This window comes from Triturus cristatus, chromosome 6, assembly GCF_964204655.1.
Source record: "Triturus cristatus chromosome 6, aTriCri1.1, whole genome shotgun sequence".
NCBI classification, from domain to species: domain Eukaryota; kingdom Metazoa; phylum Chordata; class Amphibia; order Caudata; family Salamandridae; genus Triturus; species Triturus cristatus.
This window is the reverse complement of record NC_140589.1, coordinates 1,460,000,035-1,460,023,384: the sequence shown is the minus strand read 5'-3', so window position 1 is coordinate 1,460,023,384 and position 23,350 is coordinate 1,460,000,035. Positions and strand designations below refer to the sequence as shown.

The 23,350-nt window shown below is 45.0% G+C and overlaps 1 protein-coding gene across 1 annotated transcript in view; it reads left to right on the top strand.

Annotated features, from left to right (window-relative positions):
• The window catches only part of SLC1A4 (solute carrier family 1 member 4), a 300,968-nt gene extending 278,243 nt beyond the window's left edge, over window positions 1-22,725 (top strand). The window contains exon 8 of the mRNA XM_085612523.1: window positions 21,467-22,725. Coding sequence (XP_085468649.1) covers window positions 21,467-21,701 — 235 coding nt within the window. The 3' untranslated portion in view covers window positions 21,702-22,725. The remainder of the gene's footprint in view (window positions 1-21,466) is intronic.
• Window positions 22,726-23,350: the final 625 nt, after the last annotated feature.

The following is a 23,350-nucleotide window of genomic DNA, read 5'->3' as shown; positions in this document are numbered from 1 at the left end:
TCGGGCGGGACCGCTGATTTCCTCACAATATCCGGTGGAACGAGGCACGAGGCAGGGATGCTCGTTATCCCCACTGCTCTTTGCGCTGGCGGTGGAACCTCTTGCGCTGCATCTCCGGTCGGGAGCCCATTACACGGGCCTGTGGACTCCCTCGGGCCCGCATTACATCTCACTGTATGCAGACGACCTGTTGCTCTTCCTAGAAGACCCGCTAGATGCCCTACATGGGGCTGCGACGGCGCTCACGGAGTTTGGGGAGGTCTCGGGCCTCCGAGTGAATTGGACTAAGACCTGTCTTTTCCCGGTCCGCAGGGGCACCCCTACCCCTACTCTGAGTAGGGAGATTAGATGGGAACCCGACTGCTTTAAGTATCTAGGGGTGTATGTCTATCATGAACCTTCTGGCCTCCTGGATGGGAACATTGCCCGGGGCATTCGAGCACTTCGAGGCAGTATGGGCTTTTGGGCCACGCTACCGCTCTCGGTGGCTGGGAGGATTGCTTTGCTTAAAATGGTGGCGCTCCCCCGGTTGCTATATTATTTCCGGACACTACCGATCTGGGTCCCACCGACCACGTTTCGACTTTTACGATCCATGATTGTCGGATTCCTTTGGGGTTCGGGCCGCCGGCGGGTGGCCCTCAAGACCCTACTGAGGCCGAAGGAGGAAGGTGGGCTTGCGGTGCCGGACTTCGAAAAGTATTATTTAGCGGCGCAGCTCCAGGCCCTCACCCAGGAGATCGCCCGGGAGTTCCGGGGCCCCGAAGAAAAGAAGGGAACGGGCATGGCCAGGCATGTTCTCTCCTTCATAGCGATGAGACAACGGTTGGCCTTGCAGGACTTGTCGATGGAGGAGCGGACTATCCGCCTGTGCTGGAACCGAGCTCACGCCCGGGGCCACCTGCGAACACCGTAAGCGCCCGAAATACCGCTGGGGATGCTAACGGCTCTGCCCCATGGGGGTGATTGGTCGCGGCTGGCGACCTGGGAGGACGCCGGTTTGCAGCTAATCGGGGATCTATACGAGGACGGGTCGCTCTTGCCCTTCCAGGAGCTCATCGAGCGCTTCGGGATTCCCCGCGGCGACTTTTTGCTGCACTCGGCCCTTGTTCGAGCGATCCAGGCGCACTGGAGACGCGGGCAGGAGGAACCCCCTTTATCCCCAGTATGCCAATACGTGATGATGTCTGCGGGCACGGTGAAGGCGGTCACTTGCCTTTACGGCAGACTGATCAATGAGGGGATGGCTCCCCTCACCACTTTGAGAAACCGCTGGGAGGAGGACATTGGCAGGGAGATCCCGGAGACGACCTGGGCCCAGCTAGTGCGGAGGGCCTGGAAGGGCACACGCCACGCCCGCTTTCAATTGGTCCACTACTACGTGCTCCATAGAGCCTATTTGACCCCGGTGAAAATCAGGCGATATTTTGGTACGACTAAAGCGGAATGCCCCAGGTGCCCGGCCCAGGAGGCGGACCTCCTCCATATGCTGTGGGCCTGCCCGGGATTGTCATCCTATTGGGAGGAAGTGGGGAAGACCCTGGACGAGACGACGGGGAGATCTTTATCGCTTGACGCGGCGGTGGGTCTCCTGCACTGGTTCCCTCATACCCCCAAAAATAAAATTTCTAGCAAGTTCATTGATCTGGGGCTACTCCTTGCTAAACGGGAGGTGACCAGGAACTGGAAGGCACGAGCTGGTCCGACGGGAAGCCGGTGGCGCAGCGAATTTTTGAAGTGGGCGGCGGGGGAGAGTACGCTCAGATACCAGCTAGCTTGGAGGCAGCGTAATGAGAAGGCACAGGAGGCAGCGCTGGAATGGGAGATGTTGGTGCAGGCCCTTAGGGATTATGGCGCCCCCAGCGACTCTGAGCTTGAGGAAGAGGCTCGCCCTGAGTCCCGATAGACGATTGCACTTTTCAGATCTATTGCTCTCCCCGTGGGTCCTTTTGGAGATCCTGTGGCGGTTGGTGCCACGCGCTGATGGCGGGGGGAGGGGGAGGGTTTACCTGGGTTTGGGGTGTTTTAAGAGTGGGGTGTTATTTTGGGTTTATGGGTTTGTTTCGAAAAGCAGATGACGGACAGCGGGTTCTCCGGGCCAGCTTCGACATCCTCCTGAGCCCCCGTTGAATTTCGCCGCCCGACCCTAGGGTTGTGGGCTGAATGGCTGTGTAAGTAACTTACGATGGGGGAACGGAGGGTTGCGTCTCATTGATCGGGCGTGATATATAATGTTGGCCGGTTATGTAACGATTTACGGATTCCTGCAATAAAAATATTTAAAAAAAAAAAAAAAAAAAAAAATGAGCCTAGCTGCTCTGGAGGTTTATTCTTTTCAGGGAAAATAACTATTTTTGCCCTATACCAAGAATTTGGAGGTTGGCCGCCTTTAAAAATATGTATGATTAGTTCTAATAAAATGTTTTTAATTTGCTCTAGAAACGTTACGTAAAACTTGGAAGGGATACCGTCCAATCCGGCAGCTTTCCCCTTCGGGAGATTTTTAATGGTGACTAAGATTTCATCTAAATTAGGTGCGTCCTCCAACATAATCTGATCTTCCTCAGCGAGCTTATCATACATGCCGCAGTCTAGATATCTATCAACCTCGGTTGAGCCCCTCCTACCTTCTTCCGTGTACAGATCTCGATAGAACCGCCAAAAAGCCTCTCTAATATGTTCTGAATTGGATAATTGGCCCTCAATGGGATCATATATTTCACGTATCAGATTGGATGTGGTTTGTTGTCGCATTCACACGGCTAGCTAATGACCCACTTGTTCATTAACTTCATACACCATTTCTTTTCGCACAGTTGCTTTCATGACAGCTTTGTCAGTAAAGATATTGGTAATTGCCGCCTTAGCGATTGCTACCTGGCTTTGGGTTTTAGTAATTTCTTCTGCCGCTTTGATCCCGTTTGTTACTCTTATCAGCTCTTCTTCAGCCAACCTAAGGTTTTCCTGTAAACCCTGCATACTCTCTCTCTCTAGTTTGTTAGCCCTCAGAGAATACTGCAATGTCTCTCCCCGAATCCCTGCCTTCATAGTGTCCCAAACTATATCAATTGAGGTACTACCAATATTATCAGCTAGAAAGTCGAGGATCCATCCTCTCATATGGGCACAATAGTTATCATCTAGCAGCAGGGATCTTTCAAAATTCCAGGATGCTGTTTCTGAGTTTACAGGTGCCATTTCCAGGGTGCAAACTAGAGGGTTGTGGTCTGTTTGGCACTTAGTTTTGAGTGAGTTTGACATTAATACATAATCTATTCTAACATGAGTAGAATGTGGGTTAGAAAAGAAGGTATACCCTGGGTCGTTAGGATTTGATCTTTGCCAACCATCCACTAATCCGTGTACATAACACATATTCTTCAGAGACTTAAATACTTTAGGTTTGCGGCCTTTGTAAAGCCAATGATTTTTCAAAGACCAATCCGTTGGAAGATTAATATTAAAGTTCCCACAGACTATTACAGGTAGAGGCCAATGTGCAAGCTCCTTAGAGATTTCGTCAAATACAACAGGGTCATCACTATTGCTTCCATATAGGGCACAGAGTGTTAGCTTCTGTCCCTTTCAATATCGGCATTCAGTAATAGCCCATCTGCCAAATTTATCAGTTTTGGAATGATTAAAAACATACCCACTGCCCTTGGCTAATATTGCAACCCCCCGAACCCGTGTCCCCTGTGACGTAGCACACACCAACCTATACCCTAATGTGTTTAAAATATGGCTCGGAGATCCCTCTATGTGCGTTTCTTGGAGGCACACAATATTCGCCCCCCAAGCTCGTAATCCTATTGCAACTGTTTGTCTTTTTTTAATGTCGTTTAATCCACAGATGTTTAGGGATAGCACTTTTAACACCCCCATAGTTTTGAGATAAGTGGACTATATATTGCACCTAGTTTACCAAAAGTCCATGTGTTATTTTGCCTTTGCCTTTTAGTGTAGCCTAATGTAATTTCTCTCAATATTTTTAACAACCTGTCTGACCCACCCGCTCCCCGCCACCCTCCCCTGTTCCCCTCCCCCACTCTCCGCTATTCATGGAGGTTACCTGGCCACCGCGGGCCAGGAGTTTGACGTCCGTCATCCGATCCCCCTTGAGCCCGCTAAAGCCCCCCCTGTGATACACTCCATTAGAAGAGCTATGGTGAGTATAAATATAAATATGAGTATGGATACTCCCCCGGCAGTACTAATCAGGATACCAACAACTATACCAAAAAAAAAAAAAAGGGGGAAGAGAAAGGAACAAAAATACTAGATTGAAGACGCCAGCCCTGATTACTTATAACATCTGATTTCTTAATGCAGTATGCTTCCCTTGACAGATCTAGCACAGTAACAATTGTGTTAATTGTTTGTGTCCCGCAATATCCTCTAAATAGCTTTTAGCCTGTATTTCTGAAATAAAGCTTCTAGTAGTCCCTTGATAAACAATTTTGAGCCGAGCCGGGTTCTGCAGGTACACTGTTGCCCCCAGTTTCTGAAAGGGGTCAAAGAGCTGTCGGAGTCTCCACCTGCGCTCCACCGTGGCGTGCGCAAAATCGGGGCAGGTGAAAAAAGTTATTCCATCAAATGATCGTGTGTTTGTGGGTCTGGCCAGATCATAGAGAGCTTGTCGGAGCAAGAAATTGCCAAAGAATAGCAGCATGGCCCGTGGATGTTGCTGTGGTGCCGGGGTACGCTTGCTAGGGAATAAAGGAAACCTATGAGCTCTCTGGACTTCATTGTCCCAATCCCAATCTTGTAGTTCTGGAAATGCCCCTTTGAGAAATGTAATCATAAATTTCCTTGAATCATCTTTTCCGATACCTTCTGGAATCCCCAGAAAGCGAAGATTATTACGCCTCTGCCTGTTTTCCTGCTCCTCGACCTTCCACATCAAGTCTTTGACAATTCCCTCATGTTCGTCATTCTGTGTTTTTAACATAGTGAAGTCCAGGGAGGCAAGATGGCGACCGACTGACAGCACCGCCGTGATGCTCCGCTGAGCGTCTCCCTGTGAACTAACTTACTCTTGGTTTGAAACGAAGAGCGGAAAAAGAAATTCCGCAGATTAAAAGTACGAGACAGAGCTCACTTTAGATGGAAAAGACTGCTAGGAATGCTCCCGAAAAAAACTCCCAGACAGCCGTGTGCCACTCTTACCTGCGTTGTGAGATTCGAGCTTCAGCATTCCCCCCGCCGCGAGGACGCTCGTACAGCTCTGGCATCCTGGATTCACGCTGGTCTGCGTGCGCCTTGTCCAGCTCCATCAGTCTTTCCGAACAAACGGAGCCACAGAGACGCACTGGGAAGCGGCCACACACTCTTTCAGCACAATAGATACAGAAAGATTCTCCCCCGCGATAACAGCAGCAGAGATTCTTGGCGGATCGGCACTGTCGTAGTGCAACTTTTCTTCAACGCTTGCGATACACACGTAAGCATGACAGGGAAGGGGGCGCGTGGAGGCAAAGTGAAGAATGCTATTTCACAGGTGAGCACTGTGTCAGCAGTGACCCGGCAGAAAAAATCTGATACCCTGGGAGGCAAAACTAAAGGTGGGGGAGAGAAGGGGGAGAGGATGGAGGGCTCTGAAAAGAAAACTTCTGAAATTGATCCGACTAAAACGGCAACTATCAAAAAGAACCCCTCGCGTTTGATGAAAGATGATGGAAACTTGCAACCCTTAATCACTACAAGTTTCGGCATTGCAATGAGGGCAGAGAGTGGCTCCACTGCTATTGTAAAATGCCCAGGAGTGAATGAGGCAAAGCAGCTGCAGAGTGTTTATGGGCAAAGAGAAAGTCGGCAGTCTGCTTCATTAGAAGCCTTAAATGAACCACAACCTTCAGATTGCGTAGCGCCTACCGCAGCCACAGTTCCATCAATGCAGATAGAAGGGACTCTGATGCAACACATTGGTAGCCCCAGCAGCAAGAGTAGCAAGGCAAATCGCAGCACAACCCCCCTAGTAGAACCCTTGAATACTTCTATCTTGGGGCAAACTGGTAGTTATGGTCAACAAGAATACATCCTGAAAACGCCTGACAATCAGGATAAATTCTTCTCCCTCACCGAGGAATCTGAACTATCAAACATTAGCATTTTGATGTCAAGCGGGGAGGAGGGAGCCAAGTGGTACAGCAGTTCACACACCGACCCTCTGAAGTATAAACACCTCTCCAAAAAAATGCAAAAGGGAAAAAAAAATGAGTCCAACATAAGAAAGACTGCGAGTCTTCTGATAAAGAAGATAATACAGATTTGAAGTGGGACTATGAAGATACCCCTTTTACTGTACTCTCCAAACCTGCATCAACCTCTAGCAACCAAACGATTACGGAAAACATTAAAGTGGTTGAACACTGCGAACAGAATAAAGAGCCAGCACTAACTGATATCCTGCAATCCATTAAGAGCTTCCTTTTTTTTTTTTAAATTGTATTTTATTTGGGAATCACAGTTGCAGAAACATAATACAGTAACCAAAAAAGAAAAAAAAAAGAAAAAAGAAATCAGTACATACAATATACAATATAATACTTGTATTTAAAGAAAGTACAATATGACTTAACTACATCCAATTTAGACTTATTTATATACAATTTGTATTATCGATTTTTCCAATCCTCAATAGGTTTCCAAATTTCGGTACCACGTATTTTTGCTTTAATACCTTTACAGGCAAAAATCGCCATTTCCTGATTACACATCCCTAAAAGCCTAGAGAGCCAGATCTGAAAATTAGGAGGGTCGATATCTTTCCAGCGGGCAGTAATTATTATTCTATACACTGATGTACCGAGGAAAAGAGAAATTTCTTCTGCTTTAGTATGGTTGAGTGTGTTATCTTTACCCAAAATATATAATGTAGGTGATTCCGCTACAGTGTGCCCAAACACTTCCTGCCAAAAATCAGCAATCATTGTACGCAGCGTCGTTAATTTATCACATTCATATATCATGTGTATTAAATTAGCTGCTGTTCTACCACACCTTGGACAATCTGATGTAGGCCTTTTCCCCCAGGAGTGAAGTTTGGCCGGAGTAAAATATAAGTCAAAGATGGTTTTATAAAGTTGAGCCTTCAAATTAGATGCCATAAACACCTGGGTCGATAAGGTCAGAGATGAATCAATATCAACATTAGGATTATTTAATTTCCGAGACCAACCTACTTCGGTGGGTTCCAGATCATCTTGTCTGTTTTCTATTAAAATATCATACAAGTTGCCAATCTTTGACTTAGATTTGAACATGCAGTCAATTAAAGGGATAGTATCCAAAGATATATCAGCGGCTTTCAAATTTAAGATTGAGTTAATTTGTATGAATTTAAATACACTATTCATTGGGATCGAAAATTTAGATTGTAGTTGTTGAAATCTAGGCCCATGTGGGGTAAGTAAAAAATCTCCTAACGTTAATACTCCTAGATTTTCCCAGAGTCTAGAGATAGTGTCATACATATGAGGTGGTAATATTGATGAATGCCATAAGGAAATATATCTATTATATTTTGATATTTTCATGTATCTCATAATTTTTCTCCATAAAAACCAGGCGTATTTTATAACCTTAAATTTCACTTTCTTAAAGTAGGAGGGTTCAATCTGTTTGATTAACAAGCCATTGGCCCTTTCTCCAATAGATAATTCAAATATTGAAGGTATATAATTTGTCACTCCTTCATTTCCAGTTGGTCTTATCTCAAATAGTGGCTTCATCTGTTGGAGAAGTGCAGCCCATAGGTATAAGCTCAAATCCGGAATTGCTAACCCTCCTCTAATAACGGGTAGGGAAAGTTTCTTGGCAGATCTCCTAATCTTCCCGTAGCCCCACATGAATTTACCCAGATGGGATTCGAAGCCCCTTAAGATTATGTCATCAACTAAAAGAGGGACCGCACGAAAAAGATAAAGAATCCGTGGCAGAATATTCATTTTAAGATAATTACCCCTTCCTATGATCGATAAATGTAGTACATCAATCCTTTTCAAATACATCTTTATTTTCTTTAACAATGGTTCGTAATTAATCTTAATTATCTCCTCTATTTTGGCGGTTATTCGAACTCCTAAATAAACAGCGGAATCGACCCTTCTATAATCAGCAAAGTTAACATTATTGGTACATATAACCATCGTTTTATCCCTATTTAAGGAGTAGCCAGATATCTTACCAAATATTTTAGAAATATGTTCTATTGCAAGTATAGCCTCAGTTGGTTGTGGTGTCAATACTGCAACATCATCAGCATAAGCTAGTATTTTTGTATGATGTTGACCCAATATTACCGGTTTGATAGCTTCTGATTTTAGCAATTTCAAGATAAGAGGGTTTATATAGAGGGCAAAGAGGATAGGTGAGCATGGGCACCCCTGCCTAGTCCCGCGAGATATTTCAAAGAGTCCTGATTCTTGCCCCATTGCCACTACCCTTGCTCTAGGTAAAACATACATAGCCTTAATAGCTTTCATAAAACATGGTCCAATATTTGTTTGTTCTAATATGGCCCACAAGAAAGCCCATGATACCCTATCGAAGGCTTTTTCGGCGTCTAGGAGGATCATCGATACCTGATCTCCCGTAGCATTTGCGGCATCGAATAGCGTAATAGCACGTCGGGTGTGATCTGTAGTACCGTTGTCCGGAATAAAGCCATGTTGCCACGGGGAGACCAAGCGTTCGACGACCCCCCTGAGCCGATTAGCCAGAATCTTAGAATAAAGTTTCGAATCTGAATTTATAAGGGAGATAGGTCGATACGACGAGGGAAGATGGGCCGGTTTGTCTTTCTTTGGGAAGACTACTATGTTCGTTTCTTGCCAAGATCTAGGTGGAATTCCGCTTACCTGAGTCCCAATAAATAAATCGAGTAATAGAGGCATTATACTATTGCCCATAATTTTATAGAACTCAAGGGGTATTTTATCCGGCCCGGCTGCCTTTCCCGTTGCGAGTTCTGCTAGGGCAATTTCCAATTCAGTTTGCGTTATATCTTGGTCTAATTCAAGCCTCGTGATATTATCTATAGCTGGTCCAGTTTCCTGCTCAATTGCCCATCTAGATAAGATTTCTTTAATTGTGTGAGAATTCAAAGAATCCTCATTTTTATATAGTTTATCATAATAATTTTGGAAAACTTCTAGAATCGATTCTGGCGTAGTGTATTTTTGGCCTTCTTGTTCGATACATGCAATAAAATTAATAGATTGAGTCTGGCGAGTTCGAAGTGCCAACTGCTTACCCACCCTCTCCCCTGTTTCATAGATCTTATTTCGGTGTGATTGGTATAGCTCAGCCTGCCTTTGGGTGAGTTTGGTATTTATCTCAGCTTTAAGTATCGCCATTTCCCTTATAGTTGGACCACCATCCATACCTTGAGCAATAATCTTGATATGTTTCTCTTCTATTTCCGCTAATTTTCGTAGCTGTAAATCATTATAGCTGACCTCCTCTTTTTTCTGTCTGGCTACATAACTAAGTGTCTCTCCCCGTATTGCAGCCTTGAAACAGTCCCATACCATTCCTCTGGATGTGCTATACCGATTATCTTCAATAAATCTTTGCGCCCAGTTTTTCATATAGGCTACATAATCGTTGTTTACCACGAGTTTCCTGTCAAAAGACCAATTTGAGCGGGGTCTATAGATGTTATTTATATATACAGTAAGTATAAGAGGGTTATGATCCGAAATAGTTTTTGGTAATTTACTAATTTGTGCAGTACTCGCATGGGTTTTTGATATCCAAATATAATCAATGCGAACATATTTCTGGTGAGGATGAGAAAAATATGTATATCCAGGGTCTAACCCCTGCTTCAAATCCCATAAATCAACAAGGCCTAGGCTCTCTTTTAATTGGACGGCGGCATTAAATACCCTTGGCTTATAACCAGCATATATTAATTGATTTTGTGTCAATAATGTATTTTTTCCAGGGAAAGAAATGTTAAAGTCTCCACAAAAAATCAGCTCCTTGGGCCAGCTTGAGAGTTCAATCTCAAGGTCATTAAACATTGTGGGATCGTCGTAATTAGAAGCATAGATAGAGCATATTGTCATTCCACTTTTGAGTTCGACAATTGCCCATCTACCTAGAGGATCTGCCAATTTGCGTGTTGACTCTCCCAAAAAGGTTCTTGCTAATATGGCGACCCCCCTTGTCCTTGTAGTTTGGCTAGTACAAACTAATAGGTTATACCCCGGAGCCTTTAATGCTTCTCGCTCTGCCCAAGGTATATGGGTCTCCTGGAGACAAATTATGTCTAATGAGTTGGATCTTATTAACCCCCACATTTCATCCCTTTTTTTTCTGTTATTTAACCCCGCCACGTTCCATGAACACAGTTTTATTTTCGCCATATTACATTGTAGTTGAGTTTCGAGCCAAGTCTACTTATCACAAAAATAAGAAAAGTCCTAACATCTTTAATTTTAATAGCCCTTTTTCTATTTTTATTATCATGTTTGCAACTGTGTCCACCCATATTTTTTTTAATTTTTAGCTCCCTCGTCTCCCCCCCCGCTCACAGTCCCACCCGCTAGCCCCCCACCCCTTCCCCACCTATGAGGCAGCCTGGGTTTTGACTCACCCAGTGGTGGATGGCCGTGTGGTCCGTGCACCTGAGCTTGGCCCCTGCCTGTTTCTGTAACAATATCTAGGTTGTCGTCCCTATCTTAACTAATAGTAGATACTCAGCATATTCGTTTATTTTGTTATTTCGATATTCATTGCCGAATATTTAAATCATATTATGTCATTTTTATGCTCATGTCATTTATATAAAGAGTTTATAGGTATCAACAGATAATTGTATCTTATCTATTGCATGATGTTCTTCCTTGTCACTTCAGTTATCATTGCTTTGTTTCAGTCTCTCTCCGAGATCCTTAAGGTATGCCTCCGCCTCGATTTCACTTAGAAAAGTTCTCGTGGAGCCTTTGTAGATTACTTTTAGACGTGCCGGATTCTGTAGGAAAACGGTAGCTCCCAGTTTTTCCAAGGGAGTGAACAGTTGGCGCATGCGCCATCTTCTTTCCACAGTCGAATGGGCGAAATCCGGCCTTGCAAAAAATTTAGAGCCCTTGTATTCTCTTGTCGCCGTGGGTCTCGCCAGATCAAATAGCGTATCACGCAATAGATAATTTCCGAAATTAACCAAGAACGCCCTGGGATATTGCGATGGTTTATCTGAGCATTTAGGTAGGAACAGAGGGAAGCAGTGTGCTCTACAGACTTCTCTGTCTATATCCCAAGAGCTAAGCTCCGGGAATGCTGATTTTAGCAAATTACACATAAAGCCTCTTGGGTCGTTTCCCTCTGAGCCCTCTGGTATCCCAAGAAATCGAAGATTATTCCTTCTAGCTCGATTTTCTTGATCTTCCGATTTTATCATTAGGTCCTTAATTAAACCTTCATGTTCTTTAATCTGTTTTTGTAGTTTACCTACGTCTGATTCCAGATTTTCTGCCCGGGTTTCAACAGAGCACATTCTGTCAGAGATCTCCAAACATGTGGTGCCCACTTTGTTGATAGCACCTTCCAGCTTTTTGATGGCAATATGGTTCCTTTGACTATCTTTTTTAACATCGTGATGAAAAGTTTTTATTGAATTAAGAACTTCGCTAAGTAAGGGCTCTCTTTGTTTCGTCTTCTCCGAATCTTCCCGTATAGCTATGGAGTTGTCGAGTCTTTTGGATTCAGGATTTCCTTTCCCGTGTAGGCTTTTTCGTGTTGGTTTAGTTCTACCTATGATTTGTTCGGTAGTACTACCAGGATCTGTAGTTTCATCATAGTTTAATTTTGGATTTCTTTTATGTCTATTCCTTTTTTTTCCTGATTTTCTTATTGTTGAAATGTCATGTATAGTGATATCTCTTTTCTCGAGATCTGTAATAGAGGATCTTTTTCCGACTAGTTCATCTAAACTCAGCTCATCACTCATATCGCTCTCCTCGCTTGATTCACTTGTGATGGATACTCCTGTTTCATATATCTCAGATTCAGATCCATCGGAGATTTCTCTTGTGACAGGTCCTTCCTTCATTAGTTTTTTCGTTGAATACGCATCCATGTGAGGACCTGGGCTTAATTATTTTCTCAGAGCGTCCCTCTCAGGATGGTCTTGAGTCTGTATTACATGGTTTGCACCTTGCTGATCCATTAGCGTCGGTACTGTATCATTGAGAGAGCAAGTCTGAGATTTAACTTTGATCGCTGGACTAAATATGTTTGTAATTCTTGGTTGAGAGTCTGGTATATAGCCGGAAGTTTTGGCTGAAATTTTTACGATTGTTTCCAATCTTTTTTTTTTCTTTGCCAAGAGGTCAAGATTCTCATTACTCGTTTGCTCTATTTCCGTATTTTCTTCCTTTTCCGTCTCTTTTGCTTTTTCTCTTTCCAGAGCTTTTCTTTTTGACTTTTCTCTTTCTTTATGAAGTTTTTGTTCATACTCGAGGGCTCTATCTTTTCCTTCTTTTCCTTCTTTATTGCTGACTCTTGAGTTGATTTCTTTCCTTTCATCGTTGCTTTCCATTGGCTTATAACCCCTGGTTTCGGGGCGTCTTAGCGATTCTTTTATTTTCAGTGGTCCTTGTATATTGATTGTTTCTTTAGTATTTCCAGCGCCGCCATCTGAGCTCTCTGCTCTCTCTTGATTATTTTGTTTCCGGTGTTTCTCTTGGTCTACCAAGACCTGAATTTTAGTTTGGACCTTTGTATGAATTAGGGTTTGATTATGGATTTGATTTTGAGTAGCATCTTCCAGACCAAGGATCTCAGGAGTTAACAAAATATCTTTTCCGCTGTTATTATTTGCCTCTCCTTGTCCATCAGACCCTCCATGAGTATCGTTTTCTGTATTTGATAAGTCATTCCGACTTGCCATTGCTGTTTTCAGTTTATTCCCGGCCATCCTTGCTGCTGATGAGCGGTACGAGATCTGTGCTACCTCTTCAGCCCTTTTATTTGTTTTACTCACTTTCCTCACTTTCCTTGTTCTCGCAGTTATTATAATTATTTGACAAAGATAGGATGAAGGGAGAGATCCGGGTGAGGAGCTAGATAAATTTGTCGTATTTGAGATACCTTGAGTGATTAATGTCTCTGGCGCTGTCAGAATCTCTGGTTTAGGATAGATTGCTGTAAGAACAACCACTGGCAGTACGCTAGAATTAATAGGTCTAATATAGGAATTGATGCCGGTACCTTTTGTGGCTCGTAGTGAATACAAAGCAGTATTAGTTTTGTTTCTCCCAGATAGATTAGTTATTTCCGCTTCTTCGCCTTTCCCCACCTTTATTTTGGTTATTTTAGTTATTTTGGTTGTTTTGGTTAGTTTGGTTATTTTGGTTTCACCAGCTGTGATGAGATACATGGAGCTTGACAAAGCTTGAGAAAGCCGATTATTGCCGATTATTGCCGATTATTGCCGATTATTGCTCAACTATGCTCAACAATGCTGTTGATACCGTCAGAGTCAGTGTGTATTTTAGACGCGCCTAGAGAGTTCGCAGATGACGTATGACGCAAAAACCGGGCCGAGCCAGACCGCAAAAAGACCAGTGGAGACCAGGCTAAGGAGCGGGAACGCACAATCCGGGAAGCGGACCGGGAGAACCACAAGTCGATGCCGACCTGAACCTGGACCCGATAGAACAACAGACAGACAACGATACACACATAGGTAAATATCTTACGGTCTTGTAGTCTTTCGCTTGTTGTCGAGTTTTCTCCCCCCTCGCTGATTTCACGCTGATTTCACGCTAAGCCGCCGAATCCACCAGAGTTCCTGCGTGTTATGGAGATAGAGCGGAGCTATATGACTCGTTGACTTGCTAACTTGCTCGCTCGATGACTTAGTGATGACTTAGTAATTTGGTGGATTGACGATTAGCTTGATTTGATCAGCCAGCCGGATCGTCCCCCTGTGTAAGTCGAGGTCGAGGTGAGACAAGGTGAGACGAAGTGAGACAGAGGTGACAGAGGTGAGGCAGAGGGCATAGATAGAGTTGAGTTGAGTTGAGTTAACACTTTTCAGCGGCTTTTCGGCTTCTCGGGTAATAGCAAGCTACAGCAAGCTACAGCAAGGTAGTGTTAGTGCTCTTCTGTTCTGTTCTGTTCTGTTCTATTCCTCTGGTCCCATTAGCTCCTGTCAGCACGGAGAGCGCCGGTCCTTTTTCCTCTCCGTTCCATCTCCATATAGCCCGGTTATTCAGAAAACGCCCAAAAATCCATATTCCTCTCATTTAGAGAAATTAGACATATCAAGTCACCTAGAGTCAGCTAGCTTCCGGGTATTTTCGGGGGGTATTTTCCATAAGTTAAACAAGCCGCAGACGACAGCATACATCGACATCAGGGCAGGAGCAGCAGTAGCGACCTCTCACAGCGACGCCATCTTGCCTCCTCTAGACCCGTAAATTAAGAGCTTCCAAGCAGAAGCTAAAGTGGGCAGCCGCAAAATAATTACAGGGTGCCATCAGGAAAGTAGGAAAGACATGTGCCGAAATTGTTGACCGCATGGCTTCAGTGGAAATAAGAACTGAACAACTGGATAATGTTCATGATCTTAGCACAGCAAATGTTTTGTTGAGGCAATTTTTAGAAAAACGTTTTTCACATACTCCCAGGAAACACCAACATTTATCCATATGGTGCCTATTTTCTCGGTTTCTTCTAGGGGAATCTACAAACCCTGGTTATCTGTTGGGGAAAACAGGACACACATTTTCTTTGGATACCTTTTCAGGAAAAAAGTTGTGAAGGCTCAATTGTGAAGTGCCCCACACATATAAAAAGGCTCAACAGGAGGGAGGGAGAAAGGGGTGGTCGATAGGATTTTGCAGTTAAGAGGCTAAGGCTGTTGTCACCATTCCTGAAGTTTCCCATTCTAATAAACAGTCACCCAACGTGGGATGTCATAGCATGGCAAGAATGATTGTTTGACTAAATTTACAGTATTTCTCATTGGCATTACAATATATTTCATATTTTCTCATCCAAAATGTTTCTCTAGCCTCGCCTTTTCAAGTAGATTAGGGTTACAAAACACTTCCTGGTTGAAGTGAGATGAGTATTAGTGGTGGCAATCTAGCTATGGTCATGGGGAACATACGCCAATCCACCCAGAACCCCTTAACTGGGTTGGTTGTTTGCTAGTCCATATGAATATACTATAAACATTGCTTTGTGGATGACTGTGGACTTTCAAACCATTTACAGATCCTTGTATGTGCAGGATTGAATTTGGACCTTTTATCCTGCATCCTTAACAAAATATAAGCTCAGTGGAAAATTGTTTATATATTTATTCCATTCCAGGTTTAAAATATTTATGTCATGCTAATAATGTGATCGTAGATAAATGGCCTTTTATTTTGGTTCGCTTATGTTTGAAGCAGTGGTTTCTGGCTGCTAAACCTCACTGAGAGAGGTTTTCTGGGAGAACTATTTAAATGGTCAAGTGTTAAGAAAGCAAATAATCTGAATCTTTATTGTGTAATTAATTAAAATCATACAAAATCAATAAGCAAGCAAACCATATAAAGGGGATCATGAAACAAGGGAAACACAAGGAGATAACAATGGATTAAACCCAGATTTGTGACTGGGGGTGAATGTTTGATAATGTTCAACATTCCGTCCATCATCTTTTTGTGTTGGATTATGAAACAAGGCCTGTAGTCGAAATGCAGATCCCGTTACTGTTGATCCACAATAAACAGATTTTACCAATAACTAAAACTACACAAAGTAGATTGGGAAAACGAATCTGTGTACAGAATCTAAATTCATGTTAGCCAAGGTGCCCAACCACTTGTTAAAGCATCAAATGAATTAGAATGTTCCTTTCTTATTTTGTGCCTTAACACCACATCCATGAATTTCGCAAGCTCTAATGTTTTATTCTTAGAATAATTACCTAGATCTTCCTCAAAAGAAACTAATTTGAATTGTCTGTTATATTTTTATGCAAATTCTATACTATTCCTAGGAAAAGATGGATTCTGCCAGTTTTGAAAACTTTTGGACTCAGGCACTGTCGACCTGCACTTATAGCCTTGCAAACGTTAGACTCAGTCTATGTCATATCTTCTGTTAATGCTTTTTTAAAATCCATTTTTTAATCAAGGAATCAACTTTTAATGTAGTTTTGTTTATTGTCTTTCAATGTATCGTGTATCTTTGCTTTTATGATTAACTATTTTAATCGAATAAAGCTGTATTGAATTGAATTGAATTGTCTGGTCAAAATGTTTTTAATTCTAAAAGAGAACAGGATTCCCAAATTACATATAAATCCAGTTCAGCCAAACTTTAGTTCAAGTGTAGAACCAGCTGATTGTTAGATGACGTGTTTATGGTAAGTAGCTCAAACAAAAACAGAGTTTAGTATTCTTCAGATGACAAAATAACTAACTCTGCTGCGACTGCTAGTGGTTATATGGTTAGGCTGAATGAGAGATACATCTCAGATTGTGAAGTGCAGTTTGACAGCTTTAACAAGCTTTAACAAAGACCTATAGGTCAGAGGTTGAGCTAAATCCAAACATTTCTTTGCCTTACTTGTGTTATGTGGGTTAGCGGTTTGTGGAAGGCCAGAATAGACAAAATTGCAATATTCTATTCTTTAGGGGACAAAGCTCTTGTCCCGACAATCCCACCACCACCAGAACCAACTTCCACAGCTGCATGACAAATGTTGCCGACTGGATGAAGAACAACTCCTGCAGCTGAACACAGATAAGACGGAAGTACTGATCTTTGGCAACAGCAGCAAAACATGGAACGACTCCTGGTGGCCATCAGACGTCGGACCCGTAACCACTCCCCCCAACCAGGCCAGAAACCTCGGAATCATCATTGACAAGAAGCTCACCATGAAATCACAGATCAATACCATCTCCTCTACCTGCGTCCTTACTTTGCGGATGCTACGTAAGATTTTCAAGTGGCTACCCCTACACACGAGAAGCACCGTGGCACAAGACCTCATCACAAGCCAACTGGACTACAGCAATGCCCTCCACATAGGATTCACCCACACCTTCTACAGAGTCTTCAGACCATACAGAATGCCTCAGACAAACTCATCCTCAGCCTTCCCTGACGAACCCACATCACACCCCACCTCAGGAAACTCCACTGGCACCCCGTACAGAAGATATGCCAAATCAAGCTGCTGACCCATGCGCACAAGGCTCTACACAACCAGAGACCCGCCTACATTAACCTCCGCCTGAATTTACACCCACCATCAAGAAGACTACGCTCCGCCTCCCTTTCACTTGCCCATGCTCCCCCCCATCTACCAAAGCAGAAGTGGAGGATGCTCCTTCAACCACATCACAGCAAAGACCTAGAACAGCCTCCCCACGCACCTCACTTCCAGAATTCCAAATGTCCCTCAAGACCTGGCTGTTCCAATAAGTCTCCGGGGCATGCAAGCGCCTAGATACCCTATCGGGTGATTATCTGCATTTTATAAATCCTGATTGATTGATCAAATAAGGTGAGATGACTTTTAGGAGAGGGTGGACTTTTCTCTTCATAGATAGTTGGTTTTTCACCATAAAGTTCATCAGAGGTTTATCAGAAGGACAGAGGACATTTCCGTGTCAAAGAGATTAGAAGATTTATGGTCTTATTTCTCGGATTATAGTTTGGCACAACATAGGAGGCCAAGTGAAAGTCAGGGATGGGTTTGTATCTGATAGAGACTACTAGCCGCAGATTCCTTAACGTAGAATTATCCCCAGGTGTGAGACTGGACCCGGAAAACTTTCTTGCCCTGCATCTCTGCGCGCCGGGGGGCTGTACCACGCGACTCCGCCCGACGTCCTCCGTGGACGTGACGTCAGCGAGGTCACATAAGCCCCACCCCGGCCCGCTGACGTCAGTTTTCTTCTTTTCCCGTGCAGCGCGGACCCGGATCGTGTTCCTGGCCTGTTTAAGGCCTTCTTTTTCCGCTTTTAAGCGTTATTCTTGGGAACAGTGTGCAAATGCCTTCGGGCTTCAAGACGTGCTTGTCTTACGCGCGCCAGATGTCGGCGACGGATCCTCACCCCATCTGCATGTGGTGTTTGGGGGAGCACCACGACTCCACAGATTGTGAGGGGTGTCAGCAAATGAAGCCGAAGTCCCGGCGGGAGCGCTGGATGAAGCTCCTTTTGGCACGCATGTCCAGGTCGGTGTCGTCGCCGCGTCCGACCCCCGCAGATGGCTTCAAGACCCGCCGTCTCTGACATCGTCTTTCTCCCAGGCCGCAAGGGCGTCGCTCACCTGTTGGTGTCGCAGTTTGTCCCCGAGGCCAGGTCCCCGGCTTGTTGGTGGCGTGGGTTCTCCGTGGGTGGTGCGCCACCCTATCCGCCGTTCCCCGGCACTGGGGCGATAAGAGCCCAGATGGAGGTCTATGCGGCTGCCTTGCAGGCCTCTTTGGCTCTTCCTTCTCTTCCTGTTTTGACTTGTGTTTTGGCTGTTGGTAAGCCGTGTAGGCCCTGAGATTGGGCCTTCTGAGTATTCTTTATTGGCTGATTGGCAAGCCGTCTGCGGTTTTCTCCGCAGGTCTTTCTGTTTGTCCTCTGCTGTGGAAACTTTTTCCTAAGAGGGTTCCCATGTTCTTGGGACGTAACTTGCCCAAGGTGGGGTAATTTTAGCTATTACATACCTCTATCATGTGCTGGGGAGGTGTGGTCGCCCTTCGGGCTTCTGCTCTCCGTGGCATCACGGTATATCGCAAGTGCGATCTTCTTGCTGATTGTTTTGGAGTGGCTTGCGTTGCGCCCCGGTCTGTCCTTCTCCTGGGTCGCTGTGTCGCTAGCCTAGTCTGGCCTGCTGTCTGCGGCATCGCGTTGTAGTGGTTTTGCGCTTCTGTCTGACTTGGTCCTCTGTCTGGTGTTCCGGGGGGGGGCTGGCTTCCCTGGTTTTTGTGTTCTGGTGGACGGCTTGGCCCGTCCTCCATCTCTCTCTTTCTTTCTGCCTGGTTCCACTTCATTCGTGGGTCAGTGTGTGCCGGCTCCTCCCTTGGGGCGTGTCCTGGCCCTTCCTGGCCTCTGCCTTCGGCTGCCGTCTAGCTTGTCCTGGGTGCACCGTTCCGCGGTGTTGTCTGCTGCTGGCTGTGCATGCCAGTGCAGGCCTGTTTGTTCTAATACACCATTGTGGCCTTTGATGTATTCCCTTGTGCCTTTCTCTTCCGTCTGCGCTTTTGGCGGTGGAGCCGTCCCTGCCTTGCCCGCTGCTTGCGGCTGTGGTGTGTTCAGCTATTTTCTGTCACTGTGTATGTGTTCTTACAGTGGGCCCTGCCTCCGGTTCTACCTCTTCTCCCTAGGGTTTGAGGTGGTCCTTGTGTTGAGGCTTTTCGGGCGCTGTCTGCCCGGGCGGGGTGTTGGGCAGTCTCCCTCAGTTGGGCTTAGGTTATCCTGGCCCTTCCCTTCTTGTCCCTGTGACATGTCCCCTGCTGGGGCCCTGTGTCTCTCCTGGTGGGGAGGCTCTCTCGCAGGCCCTCCTCCCTTCTGGGTATGGCTATCTATTATACGTTAGGGAATCTGCGGCTAGTAGTCTCTATCAGATGTACAAGTTACTTAACTTCGGTAACGATGTATCTGGTAGAGACGATTCTAGCTGCAGATTCCTTCACGACCCGCCCTTCCTCTCCGTTCTGCGAGGACCCTCTGCTTGCGTTTCTGCAGTCGACTCCCTCTGGGTGGCTTGTCTTCTGTGGGTGTCCTCTTCGTTTTCTTTCGGTCAGTCATCCCTCCGGATGGTTTTTCTCTGGAGTGTGGGCCTGCTTTTGCTCTTTCCCTCTGTTGTTAGAGTTCCTGCTCCCCACCTGGTCTTCTTCGTTGGGGGTTCTTTTACCAGTCCTTTGACCCACTCCTTTCAGAGGTTATGGCCCTCCTTGGCACTGTAGTCTGCGGATGGTTTACCTATCCTCTGACCTCCTACTCCTTTCAGGAGGTGTGGCCATCCTTGGCAGTGTAGTTTGCAGTTTGGGGGTGGATTGCTGTTGCTCCCCTGTTCCTGGCTTGTGACCCTTCCCTTTGTGGTGGTGGTTGCAGTCCCTCTCTCTTTCGGTCACGGCGCTTTCACATGCTTGTGCCTCTAGGGTGTCTCTCGCCTTGGCTTGCGAGGTGGTTCCACGGAGTGGTGCTTTCGCTTTTCTTGCTCTGGCTTTGCTGCTCTGGCCTTCTGGTGCTTAACTACCACTTGGTGCTCTCGCATTGGCTTGCGCTATTGTTCCTCAGAGTGGTGCTCTGCTCTTTTCCTGCTCTGGCCTGCTGTTGTCGCCTTCTGGTGCCTTGGTGTCACCTGGTAATGTTTTCTCATCAATTGTTTTCCTCTATTTTGTTTCTTTGGGTTTTTCGCACACTGTTCCCATGCTCTCCGCAGTTTTGATGTGATGGCTCCGCGTTGTGGCGTGGAAAAGTTCTCAGAAGCAAACTGACGTCAGTGCGCCGGGGTGGGGCTTATGTGACCTCGCTGACGTCACGCCTGCGGAGGACGTCGGGGCAGAGTCGCGTGGTACAGCTCCCCAGCGCGCAGAGATGCTGGGCAAGAAAGTTTTCCGGGTCCAGTCTCACGCCTGGGGATAATTCTACGTTAAGGAATCTGCAGCTAGAATCTTCTCTACCAGATATATCGTTACCGAAGGTAAGAAACTTGTACATTAGGTCCGCTCCCAAAGATGACAGCTTCAGTTTTTTATGTTCAAACAAAGGAAAATGTCTTCATCCAGGAAATATATGTTCCATTCAATTATTGATGTTTCTTTGGCAAATGTCTCACTAGCAGGAGGATCTAGATTTCATCAGCATACTTACTGAAATGAAGATGGTAGAGATTGATGACCTCGGTAAGAGGGCACACACATACACATTGAATAGGAGCAAACCCCAAAAGAACTAATCTCCAGCTGGGTTTAGATTAACCGGTCCTAACTTGTTGTTCTCTATTTGATGGGAAATACAGGATCATGTCATAAAGGGGGATCCAAACGTAAAGAAAGAACCTGTGTACTTTCAGTTCTTGTTTGTTTGGCACAAATCTTCTGCATTTTAATTGGACAAAACAAAATTTGTTTTGTGGCCTCTTTTATTGATGAATTTGTGCGTGTCTGTGCAATGTGATAATTGATTTACTTGCACTTGCTGTGAGCTTGGATGCACTTAAGCAGTACTCTGTTCCAACTAGTTCTCTCCGCTTCACAGGATCCCCCCCATTGCCCCACCACAGCCCCACTACATCTTTTGTTACACCTTACCCCCCACTTTAGGGATTGTGCCTTGGAACCCTTCGAATCCAACTGCTCTGAAAAGGCACAGCATAGTGCAATAGATAGAAATATTATTGAAGTTTGTTGGAAACTCACAGTAGCCATGTTATTCAGATGTGATTTGATCTAAAGTGCAGTTTCCCACGGCTGGCTGTGATAACCATGTTTTTTGTCCCCCAGGGATCGAACCACCACTGTCGTGAACGTTGAAGGGGACGCGCTGGGAGCAGGCATCCTTCATTATCTGAATCAAAAGGAAATGGCGCGGAACCAGTCAGAGCTGACAGAGGTACAGACAGAGGCCGTGCCAAACTCCAGGTCTGAGGCGGAAACGTCCCCTCTGGTCACACACAGGAATCCGGGCTTCAGCCTGCCGAGCCCCGCGGACCCGGATAACAAGGAGTCAGTATTGTGAGGAGCAGCGGAGCTCCTAATGACAGCACGCGGGGGTCCTAATGTGGTGGCACACTGAGAAGGAGGCGGAGCCAAGATTCATTTTACATGACTATGGGTTTCTTTGCGCCCAGAAACACTACCAACAAATATAGCGGGATTATTTGTTTCTGTCTTACTCTTAATAATTTTCTGTACTTTTTCCCACCACTATGACTTTTAGACAACTCTTTCTGTCTTTTAATTCTCCTGTAAGAATGAGTGAATCTGCTTTTCTGCACACTTCTGACTTTCGGCTTCAAAGGCATCTGACCAACCACATTAATCACAACACACACCCGACCATGAGAGTCCACGATGAACACACCCAACATCAAACTTTCCATTACACTTGCGAGACGAAAGATTCAAGAAGTAGTGGGCATGAAATAAATGATGAAGTGAAAACGTGATGTCAGCTAAAGGCGTCAAAATGCAAAACAGAAGCGAGGGTTACATGTGACAACAAAGCAGGATTTAGGAATAAAACAAGGAGAAATAAGATGGCCAGAAATTTAGAAAAAAGCTGCGGCGGAAAAGCAAATTATTGTGTTGTAAATAAGAAGTAAAGGTTGGTGTAAGAAATCACGGCTTTTATGAAAAAGTGTTGTTGTAAAAGAAGCAGTATAGTACATGCAGCAAGTGTGGGAGAACCTCGTTCAACCAACACAGGGACACAATCTTTACGTTTGAAGGTGATCTCTTAATATGGTTCATTAGTAAATGGTACAAATATGGTGTAGTTGGAGAGTGAGGCCGCATGGAGAGAGAGAGAGACAGAGTGTGTGTGTGTTTTAGAGAAAATACTGTGGTGCTGAGAAGATGTGAGATCCTGTCCCCTTCCTTCTCCAAAAGTCCGTAAAAAGTGAAGCGTGTTTCGGGGCTACATCTTTTCTGTTTATACATATCCTTTTGTTATTCCTTCTGTCAAGGGCTTGCTTGCTATCAATAGTTTGTGTTTGTCTCGATGATGTCACATAATTAAAAATACAACTTTAATTACAAAATTATATCATTTGTTGCAGTGACAAAATAATTAATTTTGTGGTTCAAATTTGTTTTTATTCAGTTTTCAGTAACAAAACACTTACCTGCATCTAAAGGCCCATGAGGAAAACAGGGAGTCAAAACGTTGGGAATGTAGAAAGGGAAGATGTGGTGGGAGGGTTTGGGATTGGCTGTGTGGGTGGGAAGGGAGGATGGAGGAGTAGGGAGGGAGGGGGAGAGGTTGTATCCAAAAAGTCTTGCGGTCCTCACCAGTGCAGAGTTTGCTGCTTTATACAGAGTGCTTTATACAGAGTGTCCTGGGCTGTGTGCCTAGGACCACCATCCTACTGTGATCAGCCCATACAGGAAGTCCTGCTCTTCCTGGCCTCCCATGAGCCAGAGTATTCATAGCTTCAGAGGGCATGTGAGTTCCTGGATGTCTGGTGCCAAGAAACTGAGGAATAGGCCCCACATTTTGTCAAATTGCAGCAACTTGTGTTCCAAGGAGGCTCTGAGCTTTTCCATCTCAATGAAATCCTATAGTTTGTGCAGTCAGTCTGAGTGTGTCGGTACAAAAGGGGGTGGTGATGGACGGAGCATCAGAACCAATCAAACACTCACACCCAGTCAACAGATCTGGGTTTA